The sequence below is a fragment of the Corythoichthys intestinalis genome, chromosome 1 (assembly GCF_030265065.1).
Source record: "Corythoichthys intestinalis isolate RoL2023-P3 chromosome 1, ASM3026506v1, whole genome shotgun sequence".
Lineage (NCBI taxonomy): Eukaryota > Metazoa > Chordata > Actinopteri > Syngnathiformes > Syngnathidae > Corythoichthys > Corythoichthys intestinalis.
The window spans coordinates 38084171-38096796 of NC_080395.1; the positions used below are offsets into that span (position 1 = coordinate 38084171).

A 12626-nucleotide genomic window follows, 5' to 3' on the forward strand; every position below is an offset into this window, starting at 1 on the left:
GTCAAGACCAGTTGAGATTTCCACCTGTTACTCCAAGAGGTAACACTGTGAAAACAAAGTATATTGGTTAAAAGAAGTCTTATTTCTAAAGACACTTTGTTTGTGTCCAGAAAATGTCGAATTCATTCCACCAGTGTAAATTTCATTGCATTGTTGAGAGAAATGAGTACTCCCTTTAAAATAGTTAAGCATTTTGCACTTTCTTGTAAAACGAAATAAATAAAAAAGCAGCTTAAGGGCAGCTTTTTGTTGTATGGGCATTATTCCATCTTTCCTGTTGAATCATAAGGATATTTTAAATAAATAATGGACATAAATTTGCTTGGCTGCTTTAGTAATCAGTGCTGCACGATGCATCGATAATCGTGATAACCGCGATAACCGCGATCATAGACGATATCGCGATAATCGATTAAAAATCGAATCGTGGCGTCCTGAATCGTAATCGAATCGAATCGTGGGGTGCCTAAGATGGCACACCCCTATTATATATACAATAATAATAATAATATAATAATGATAATAATAACACTGTCCGTATGGATGGAGCTACTTGGATGTCATTAAAAAAATATATCACCTTTTATTATTTAAATGGGTGATAACTTTACTAGATAAGTTTACTAGGTATATCCAATAGTTCATTGCTGGTACTTTCCAATAACTTTACTAGATAAGTTTACTAGGTATATCCAATAGTTCATTTATGGTACTTTCCACTAACTTTACTAGATAAGTTTACTAGGTATATCCAATAGTTCATTGCTGGTACTTTCCAAAATTTCATTCATAATGACTCCACCCAGCACTGCAAAGGGTAACATGTATTATCTTTTTTCTATTCAATGCAGCTTTTTATATTTTTTTTTACCCCACTGACCTGGTAAAATGAAGGAGATAGAAAGCTAATTTTCGTCAATAATCATCGGTTGCGACGAAATTCTAGCGATTAGTGAATATTATTTAAAGAGTTTTATGTTCTCCCGATTACCAATATGCTTTTGCACTATAGTCATTTAATGTTTTTTGTTTATTTGTGTGTAACAGGATGCTCACAATTGTATCCCAGAGTTTGATGAGGAGACTGCCATGTTTTCTGTGTATGATGGACATGGAGGTATGTGCTGTGTGTGCTTGGACACTCAGTCCAGCTATACGCCACAATGTTATTATCCAATGTTGTATGGAGTTGGTTTACTTTTGTCCTACTTCTATTCCCCGCTCTGATATTTTATGACCTGCTCTTCTGTTTTAGGAGAGGAGGTGGCTCTTTACTGTTCAAAGTACCTTCCTGATATCATCAAAGAACAGAAGACCTACAAAGACGGCAAACTACAGAAGGTTATGCATGTTTCCAAAAATGACACTATTTCACAACAAGGCTCTTGACTTGAATTCACTAACGGACTTTTTTTTGTTTTTGTGCGTTCTTGCCAGGCATTGGAAGATGCCTTCTTGGCCATCGACTGCAGAATTACAACAGAGGATGTCATTAAGGAACTGGTGCAGATCTCTGGGCGTCCGATCGAGGAGCCACCCACTAAAGTGGCAGATGAGGATGACGGTGAGTGCAGACTGTGGTCCTGTTAGGCGTTAGTCAGTTCGCTGTTTTTTATTTTCTAGCCTGCTAATGAGAAAATTGTCTTTTTTGCTCTCTACGCAGTGGACACAGAAGAGGCAGCTTTACTCCACGAGGAGGCCACTATGACCATCGAAGAGCTGCTAGTGCGATACGGACAGAATAAGAACAATAGCAAGCAATCTGTTGCTAGCAGGTCAGCTTGACGTCTTTGTCTTTGCAATATTTAATTTATTACCATCGGCGCAATTTATATTTCTTTTAGAGCTTTAAATACACCTTTTTGACATTTGTAGAGGAGATGGAGGAACCACTAACAATTGGACTCAATAGCAAAGTTATTCCGCAGCTGTATTATGAGGTTCCACACCACCAGGAAATAATTCATGTTGAAGTAATTCTGACCATGGTGACAGTATACTGCCGTGACCTACGAGGAAGATGCAAGTTACTACAAAAGAGGGATATATTGAGAGGTTGTTGGCAATGATCAATCTCCTGACTACACCTGTGCATTTCGGTGACAGAGGCAGTAGTGGAAAAAAGTGTTCATATTTGGCCACTTTCATATATATATACTAGGGCTGTCAAAATTATCGCGTTAACGGGCGGTAATTAATTTTTAAAATTACGTTAAAATATTTGACGCAATTAACGCACAAATGCCCCGCTCAAACAGATTAAAATGACAGCAAAGTGAAATGTGTACTTGTTGTGTTTTTCGGAGTTTTATCGCCCTCTGCTGGCGCTTGGGTGCAACTGATTTTATAGGCTTCAGCACCCATGAGCATTGTGTAAGTAATTATTGACATCAACAATGGCGGGCTAATAGTTTATTTTTTGATTGAAAATTTTACAAATTTTATTCAAACGAAAACATTAAGAGGGGTTTTAATGTAAAATTTCTATAACTTGTACTAACATTTATCTTTTAAGAACTACAAGTCTTTCTACCCATGGATCGCTTTAACAGAATGTTAATAATGGTAATGCTATCTTATGATTTGTTATAATAAACAAATACAGTACTTATGTACTGTATGTTGAATGTATATATCCATCTTGTGTCTTATCTTTCCATTCCAACAATAATTTACAGAAAAATATCGCATATTTTATAGATGGTTTGAATTGCGATGAATTACGATTAATTAATTTTTAAGCTGTAATTAACTCGATTAAAAATTTTAATCGTTTGACACCCCTAATATATGCATACATACATATATATATACATACAGTGCTGTGCAAAAGTTTTAGGCAGGACACCTGCCTAAAACTATTGCACAGTACTGTATATTTTTATCATATTATGTATATACAGGATATACTGTATGCAGGGGTCGCGTTAACCGAATATTTTCCGTCGTTGACCGGTTTTTTAAAACGGTGACGGAAAAAATTGAAGTCCATCCGTCATTTTGACAGGTTGAAATTCACACCCCAGACCACAGGGTGGCGAGTGAGCATATTAATTAGCTATTGTCTCTCTTGGTGCATGACGTCGTTGGCCTTACTCGGAAAAATGTCAAGGCAACCGAGTGTTTGCCTGGCACGGCCAGACTGTTCTCCCTGTTTTTCAAACACTGAGAGAAAAGTCTGGGACACAGCCTCTGGAGTAGGAACAAAATCAATTGACAAATCAGATTTGTTTATTTGCGTGACGTGTTCTTCACAAGCAACGTCACTCTTGCGCGCCGAAAGTCGTCTCTACAACAACATGGATGGCGAACGGGAGAGCCGAGAATATGTTCCAATCCGCGGTAAATTCAGTTTTAAATGAGCTAAAACACATCGACACGAGACATTGACAACAGTCTGTCTCGCGCTAGCCATTTTGAATAAACTCCGTTCTCCTCGTATGTTTACTTCCGCGCGCAAGTCCCTCGTCCTGCCCTCGTCGCTTTGCTAACGGCACGTCTGCCCGTCGCTGATTGGTGCACTTCGCTGTCTGTTTGCCTCTTGTTAAGCTTGTTCGGACAGAATATTAATTAAAAATGAATGAAAACTAAATATTATTGAGATATGCATTATTATCATTTTAAAAATGTAAGTGACGGGTAAAAATAGATTATGACCGGATTTTTATGACACTGTCAGCCAAAATGACAGACAACGAAAAAGTCCAGCGCAACCTCTGACTGTATGTATATATTTTCCCCAAGTGGAAGCTTCCATGATCCTAATAATTAAAAAAATATATATAACTGTATATATATATTATAATTTTACAAATCGATTAGGGGTGTAGCAATACAATTATCTGGATCGAGATATTGAATCACCTAGCACAATCAAATAAAAATTGGTTAAAACTCAAAACATTGATCATCGTTACAGTGGTACCTTGGCATACGATCGCTTCGACACTCGTAAGAAATCGACACAGGTTTCCAAAATGTTGGTACAGATGGTGAAACAAGGAAAAACGCTTACCTTTGAAATGAAGATGCAAATTATAGAAAAATATGAGCGTGAGGTGCACATCTGTGAAATGGCTCAATAATACATCTCCTCAGACCATCTTTGGCCTGTCTTTATAAGTTAAGCTGACAATTATTATTGTGGTAACATCGCTAAAGAAATCGCCAGCTTCGTCAGGTTTTTATCATTTATTTCAGAACTTACCCAACACAAAACGCCTATTGTAGGTAAATGGTAAATGGTGTTACACTTGTATAGCGCCTTTCCACCTTAGTTGACGGTGTTCACAAGAAAACATTGAAAGTGAAAGTAACTCTTAACCTCACCACTCTGTCACGTCAGCCACGTGGTGCGCTCAGGTACAGCAGAAAATGTCCGCCACATTAAAACTCGATTCGTTACATTATTACAGATATTATTGTGATTTTATATATAATTTTTTTTTGTTTTTCTATGTGTAATTGCCATTTGTAATAGTACCATCAATATTTATCAAGGATTTAGTGTAGGTTTTTGGGCTGTGGAAAAAAATTAATGGAATTGTAATGTATTTTAAATGGAAAATCCTGCTCGATATACGACCATTTCGACTCACAAACAAGGTCCTGGAACGAATTAACTTTGTATGTAGAGGTACCACTGTATATGCTACATGTCAATATATCAAATCAATCAATCAAATTTCATTTTTATAGCCCTTTCCAAAACCGGAAAGGTCCCCAAAGGGCTTTACAACAAAGACAAACATGGCTCCAGATAAATAAAAGGCAGGAAAGTATACAGTATATGCTGTGTTTTTTTTTTGTAAAAAACATATTTTTCATTCAAATGTCTGGAATGTTTCAGCCATAAATCCAAATTGCATTGAACTTTTTTGCTCAGTGAAATGTACTGAGTATGTTAAATGTGAGATTATCGAATTAAAACGATCAGAGGCCCTTGAATTAAACAAATTCAAAACGAATTGAACGAACTTTATAATATCAACAAATATCGTATCAGACAACCCTAGAATGCATACCATTCAAATCATAAGCTTGCTATTCTTACATCTAATTCCTACATGCATTACCCTTTTATTTATGAATTTATATATACATATATATTATTTTAGTAGTCGATTAATCGATGAACTAGTTAGTTCGAATAATGGAGTAATCGGATAAGGAACATCAAAAATTAAAAACCTGAGCTGAGTCTCAAGCAGGATAAAAAAAAAAAAAAATGAGGATCTATGTACAACAAAAGAACAATTGGCTAATTTACATAGCAAAAGTCCGCTGTCTTAAACACTGTAAAATGCTAACTTTTTTTTTACAGTGCTCTTAACAAATGGTTCACACACATATTCCCACAAGAAACAGCTAAATATACCTATGAACAGGGGTGCACATATTGTTTTTTGCCCAGGTTCTCAGAGGAGGACCTGGAGATGTGACTTGGTCCTTATTGAGCTTTAGAGCCGACCCGCCTGATGCGATAAAATTATGACAAGCTTTACTTAGAGCCAATTACCTTTAATTAATTAACAATTAATGCTTGATTAACATCAACTGGCACAACAAAATTGCCATTACTTTGACGTGAAATGTAAAGAAATAAACATTAAAGCACTAATTCAAAATAAAGTGCATTATGCGGCTCCCAACTCCAAGCCTTTGTAAAAGTGGGATGTCCTCCTCATAAGAGCTCATTGAACGTGCATGTTTAGCTTTGTAAAATGCGAGCAAAAACACGTTTGTCAGTGCAAGGCGCTGTTCTTCATTAACTTTATTCCGCCACTTGTCCATAGGGCGAGTGGGGTCCTGTCTGACATCGATAGTTTGCTTAATTGCCACATGCTGTTTTTTCGTGCTTTTCAATGTTTGGATGGCTGAAATTCTTTGACCCTACATAAAATGCGCTACTCTTATCAGCGACATTGGGATTCTCACGGCAAATTTTGTACTACATTTCCGTGTGAGCGTCATTTGCTTCTAGCCATGGTACCTCCTGCAGCTACTTTTCAGCAAAAGTCCTTTTTTTCGGTAGCTCCGGTGACGTCTCCGTCGTCTGTCAGTCTTATGACGGGGGAACACGGAAATAATTACTCAATGGGGCCTGCCTCTTTGACATTTTGAGAAGTGATTTTCTCGTGTCCGCTGCAATTACAGTGGTCAGCCATCGGTACGCAAAAGCGTATGGAAGCCGTTGAGGGCCAGCGCGTTTGTCTACGTCCAGTACGCATGCGTGCATGGGGACCACTTATGTGCACCCCTGCCTATAAACTAAATTACGAGTGCATTAAAAAAAAAAAAAAACTTCAGCTCAAACAAAAACTTAGCTTATGTTGGTCTTGACAGGGAGCAGCTGGATTAAGCCATGTGAAATAAGGCAGACGAGAGGACAGTGTATCCACCCAAATCAATAAAGCTAAATGCCAACACTTTCAAAACAAACCATTGCAACACCACTTTAATTAAACGAATACTCGAAGCAGCAAAATTAAATTTGAATCTTTTTTTCTAATCGAATTCTCGAGTTAATCGATTAATCGTTGCAGCACTAATATATACAGTATGCATTTTTTTTTTCAATCCAGATAGGGCGCTCCTTTAACTCATTGACTACCAAAGACTGCACTAGATGTCCAATTGTTTTTCACTGTCAATGACACCGAAACATGATCATTCATTGCCAGCCATCACTGTTAAAATGGATTTAATCTCTATCACTGTCGATGGCAGTCAATTAGTTAATTTTCTATCTGCAGTTTTTTTTCCTCCTTGGCCAACAAAGCGCTAATTCCCCAGGCTATGATGCTTTTGTTTCCAGTACAATCGCTAAGAAGGCATTGGGCCAGTCTATGGAGGTCTCTTCACACAAAGGGGAAGGTCTGGAAGAACCAAAGAAGGACGAGGCTGTAAATGGGGAGATGGAAGAAGAGAGTAACGGAATGGAGATAGAAGGTGACGGCACGTCATGCGAGTCCAAGCTGCGGGTGTGCCGTAGAAAGATCAGCGACGAAGGCTGCGGGCCAGGTAGGACAGGCTGATCCCGACATTCTTTTTGGGTCTCATGTAAAACATTTTAGCATTGACTAACATTTTAAATTCCACTGCAGCAGACTGCGGCAGCTCTGGAAACGCCAACGGAGAAGAAAAGGCTACTAAAGCTGAGGTAGACGCTGGCCCCTCATGTTCGTCGTCATCCAAAACTGAAGGTGATTCCAAGTCAAGATTCTTCGATGACAGTGAGGAGTCGGAAGGGGAGGGAGAAGATGAGGAGGAAGAGGGAAGTGAAGAAGAGGTGAGGGTAAAAGGGTCCAATTATTGAGTTAGTTGAAAGAGTAGAGCCACATGCAGATGTTTTTTGTTTTTTTTTTGTTTTTTTTTTTGTTATTCAGGATGGCAGCGAAGAGGCTGAAGCTGACAGCAGTGAGCTGGAAGAGGACACTGAAGAGGGGGAGGAAGACTCAGATGAAGACGAGGAGGAAATGAGTCTACCTGGAATGGATGGAAAGGAGGAGGTATGTACTTAGAGGACAGTCAGATTTTCGGGTGTGAGTAGCCAGTTAACTATGATTTGTTTGAGATCATTTGATTTAGTTGTGTCACTCTGTCCAACGGACCTTAACAACCATTACTGCAAGTTGAAAAATGTAACATGATTGTGAAGGGCTAAGGTGTTGATTGTTCTTGTAGTTCAATAAGCACAATTCAACATGTTAATTAAGCTCAGTGTTAATTGTTTTTTGGGGATTGAAATTCCAGCCGGGCTCAGACAGCGGCACCACTGCTGTTGTGGCGCTAATCCGGGGGAAGCAACTGATTGTGGCCAATGCTGGGGATTCTCGATGCGTAGTCTCGGAGCGAGGTAACAATCTCAAGTTTTCCCACGTAACATATTAAGGATTATTTCAGGTCACCTTTTTTGTCAGAAATATAGCTTTATTGTTGTTGGTTAAAAAAAACATACAGGTTTTTATTTCAATTTCTGGTTTTACTTCAGGCAAAGCTGTCGACATGTCGTATGACCACAAACCCGAGGACGAGTTGGAGCTGTCGCGTATTAAAAAGGCTGGAGGCAAAGTAACCATGGACGGTCGGGTCAATGGTGGACTGAACCTTTCAAGGGCCATTGGTATGTACGCAAATGAGATTAAATGATTCTTAAAGCCTCAGTTATGCTTCTGCGTTGCGGCGACGGTGTAGCGACGTTGTAGACCCTACGGTGTCAATGAGCGTTCGATAGTTCTGTGGTAGGGGAACGTGTTGCTCTGTAATTCACTGCCAAGTCACTAGAGGGGTGCGGTGTTGTGTTTGTGCGGTTTTGGGGGACTCTTGTTGACTTCCTCTAGTTTTTTTCTGCTTACACAACAATGCCAACTGAAATGGAACGCTTGAATGTGGATCTTCAGTTCATCAACATTCAACAACAAATGTTGATCATACAAATATTGAGGCTCAGAAGACTGTTGCGGTGGGGATCTGTCCGACTGTTGATGCCGCACAGAGACTGGCTGTCATATTACGAATTCTAGCATCTGGTGGAAGCCAGCAAGCTGTGGTGGCTTTGCCTGGTATATCAGACTCACCGCTGTTCCAGCGATTGAGTCTGCCAACCGTCCGGCTGATCAAATTCCCAGGGCAAAGCAAACCATAGCAAACAGACATTGGAGTGGACCAATCAGCGACGGGCAGACGTGACGTTGTTAAAGCGAAAAGTAACTAGCGTGAGCAGAGAATGGAGAAGTTTATTTAACATGGCTAGCGCGAGCCATGTTGACTGTTGTCAATGACTTGTGTCGATGTGTTTTTGGTAATTTAAAACTGATTATACCGCGGGTTGGAACATATTCTCGGCTCTCCTGTTCGCCATCAGTGTTGTTGTAGAGACTACTTTCGGCGCGCAAGAGTGACGTTACTTGTTAAGAACACGTCACGCAAATAAAAGAATCTGATTCGACTGTTGATTTTGTGCTTGCTCGAGAGGGCGTTAATGGGCTGGGTCCCAGACTATTCTCACAGTGTTTGAAAAATACAGGGAGAATAGTCTGGCGGTGCCAGGCAAGTGGCGGCTAGCTTCAAACTGGCGTTGAGCAATGTGTCGAGCGTTTTGTTTGAGATCTGCAAAGCATCGTGGACAGCCCTCCAGCCCGATTTTTTTGCAGTGTCCTCCAACCACTCTCAGTGATGATATATCAAGTGTGTGAACTGTATTTTGTTGAAACGTAACCATCAAAAGTTCAAAACAACTCTTTTGACACCAAACCCGGGCTTTTTTCTTCATATACTTGAAGTGTCAAATGTAAATAAGTCACAGACTCACAGCAAACATGTACACAATAAATTATAAAGTGCACCAACAAAAATACGACAAAGTGATAAAAAGCTGGCAGTTTTTGGCCGACTGTATCACCGCTTCGTGTGGCCATTCGCTTCTGAACACACACTTATTTGTTTCGGAGGTTCTTCTATTTTTTTATGCAATCGCTGACCTCCAGCCCCGTATTTTTAGCAATGTCCTTCCACGAATGGCTTGCCATTTGGCAATCTTTATAATGTCATGACGACACATTGTGGAGGTTGTCGTACTTCTGGACCCCTTCGATTATACCCTCGTCGGCTTGGTCCATTTTTGCGTGTAGCACAACAATGTTTGAAAATGGCGGTGAACCTGAAACAACAGTCTTAGCGGACCAATCACAGTCTATTTGCATCACATCACTAAGCGTTGACGTGACGCTCAGTCAGGAGTCTGTGGAGGAGCACGTCAGACTATGGCGGAGGGTCGTAAACCGGGTCTGCCTTGACGGCGTAGGTCTTCCGCAGAAGCATAACTCGGCCTTTCATTATGATGCTGCGAAGTTGCTTACCACTACAAGAGACTCATGAAAGCACACATTTGGTTAAATATTTGCCAACTGTGTTATCATACCTAAGATTTATACTTTGTATAGTCTGTAGTTATTACGGCCTCAGATAAGCACTACAAATTACGACCTGATCAAATGACATTTTTGACTAGAAATGGTATTTGCTGTGAAATCTGGTACGACAGCTTCTGAGCCTTAAGTTTTTCTATTCCAATTCCTACGGGTACATTCAATTATAAATATTTAAATTTTAATTCTGACCATCTATCCATTTAAGGCTACCACTTATCAGATGTGTCATCTGTGAGTTGGAGCCCATCCCATCTGATTTTGGTTGGTAAGCGTTACAGGATTTTGACTGGTCGCCATCTTAGTGCAAAGAACTCTTTCTGAACAACATACTGTATGGTAGCTTGCAACCCCAATAAATCATATTAAATTTTCAAGCATTTGATCAGTGGATAATGTCGCTATCGCCCATGATCTCAGGTGATCATTTCTACAAGAGGAACAAGGTTCTGCCCCCAGAGGAGCAGATGATCTCAGCCATGCCTGATGTGAAAGTCCTTACGCTCAACGATGACCACGACTTCATGGTCATTGCTTGCGACGGTATCTGGTGAGAAGCTTTTCATGAAAAGATCACATCTCACATTGCTGCGGTCATTTCGTTCCCACTGTCGCTAAGCCTCATTCTCTTTTGTGCACGCAGGAACGTGTTGAGCAGTCAAGAGGTGGTCGACTTCTTCAGTGAGAGGATCAAACCGGACGAGAACGGCGTTGCCAGACCTCTTTCGTCTATTGTAGAGGAGGTAACTTAAACATATTAACATGTCACACAACACCTCAAGCGCAAACCTAATCCAAGACGGTATGTTTAGTGATCTTTTGAGAGGTACTGTCTTATGTAGTTCAAAAGTGACTTTGATTGTCTTTTAATGCTTTGCCTTAATGTATTAGAATACTCTCGAACAGGGCTTAAGAGGTTTTCCATTTGCTGGTAGTCAGATTGCCCCTAACGCTTGAACAAAAAAACAAAAATAAGGAGCATACACAACTCTAAGTGTAAATTTTTACATTGATAATTTTTACTGTATTTGTGATAAATTATTTAAAAAATAAATACAGAAACTATTTGTGCTATGGCCGGGCTAGCTAGCCAAAAACTATGATTTTTTTTTTTTTTTTTTTTTTTAGTTTTGAAGAATTTGCAATGAAAGAAGTTAAAAATTATATTCATAAATGAAGAAAATACTAAACACTGAATACTCTGCCTCTTGTAAACATTTCACACAGTACACGTTAGAAGACTATAAAGTCAATAATAACCAAAATAAATAAAATGATAAAGTCAATTCAATAACAATACAAGGAATGTATAATAATAACTGAATCACAAATTCGTCCCCACCCCAGGCGCTAAAATGAAAAGGACAAGAAAATATACTGCCCCTTCAAGGATAATAATTACTCTTTGGAGAAATTGTTTGTTTTCCACTTAGCATTACTATTTGGAATGTGAAAATACTTTGATAACTAATGATTGACAATAACATATCTACAATCAATGATAAATAAAAACAAAATCAACAATGCAAATGAAACAACGGCCCTCATTGTTTGTGCTCATTGCAGGGGCGTCACTAGACTTAATGCAATACTGGGGCACTGGCGGCGAGCAAAATTTTTTTTGCGCTCATGTATCATTAGAAGTCAGAAATGGCGCTTTAAACTAAAGATCGACCGATATGGGTTTTTCAGGACCGATACAGATAAATAATAGGTAGAGGGGCCGATAACAGATTTTTGGAGCCGATATTCATTTGCAGTAAAAGTGTAAAATTTGTGTAAAAAATGAATAATGCAAACACCTAACTTCATTAAAATGCCTAAAGAATGTTTATTGCTATCATACAAATAAATAATAATAGCTCAAGAAGTGTCTGAATTTCCTAGACTAAAAAAAACCTGATAAAATTTAATAAAAGGTTAGATAAACAGCTCTCTGAAATGTTTCCACAGAAAAGAAAGCCCTGACGATCTTGTCTAAGTATCCTTGAGCAAGATACTAAATCCCACGTTGCACCTGGTGTTGCGTCGCCAGTAGGTAGAAGAGGATATAGTGTGAAGCGCTCTAAGGGCCTTAAAAAGGTGGAAAAGCACAATACAAGTGTAACTCCATTTACCATTGCTATTTAACGAATCAGAGGACGGGGTGAATACTAGTTCAGGGGACAGAAGGCAGGAGAGAGGTGCGGCTGCATCTGAGCCGAAATAACCCAATTTTAAATAGATTTTTTCATATCGGCTGTTCGAATTTTTTTAAAAAAATGGCTGATGGTGATATACGTCAAATTTCCAAATATCGGCACCGATAACCGGCCTGGCTGATAACGGGCTATCTCCAAACTCCATATAATCAAACCAAAATACAGGTTTCTGTAAAATAAAAAAAAAGTGAAGTTTTTTTGTTTTTCAGCCATCATTATTCAAAATCAAAATTGGGACATCCCTTGTTGATAGTCAATTCACCCCTGCGCATTTAATCAATTTCCATCTCTCCTTCACCTCTTCCTACACGCTGCTACTCTACTTTGTCTGTACAGAAATGGGGATGTATCGCTGTAACTGTTACGCAATTATTCAGTGTTTCTCAACTGGTCGGTTATGACCTAAAAGTGCTTTATTTTGCCATGGTGGGTTACCTAGCTTACCTCTCTCATTCCTACTTGCTGAATTATCCTTGCTGTGAGCAAATAACTTTCT

The 12626-nt window shown here is 39.2% G+C and overlaps 1 protein-coding gene across 7 annotated transcripts in view; it reads left to right on the top strand.

Annotated features, from left to right (window-relative positions):
* The window catches only part of ppm1g (protein phosphatase, Mg2+/Mn2+ dependent, 1G), a 46997-nt gene that overhangs the window by 32814 nt on the left and 1557 nt on the right, over positions 1-12626 (top strand). For 6 of the 7 annotated variants that reach the window (XM_057818396.1, XM_057818656.1, XM_057818737.1 and 3 more), the window contains 11 exons: positions 1048-1117; positions 1256-1341; positions 1438-1564; positions 1664-1775; positions 6818-7023; positions 7107-7291; positions 7389-7511; positions 7756-7858; positions 7994-8125; positions 10350-10479; positions 10573-10672. In XM_057818396.1, coding sequence (XP_057674379.1) covers positions 1048-1117; positions 1256-1341; positions 1438-1564; positions 1664-1775; positions 6818-7023; positions 7107-7291; positions 7389-7511; positions 7756-7858; positions 7994-8125; positions 10350-10479; positions 10573-10672 — 1374 coding nt within the window. The remainder of the gene's footprint in view (positions 1-1047; positions 1118-1255; positions 1342-1437; positions 1565-1663; positions 1776-6817; positions 7024-7106; positions 7292-7388; positions 7512-7755; positions 7859-7993; positions 8126-10349; positions 10480-10572; positions 10673-12626) is intronic. The other variant, XM_057818330.1, reaches the window with a different exon arrangement.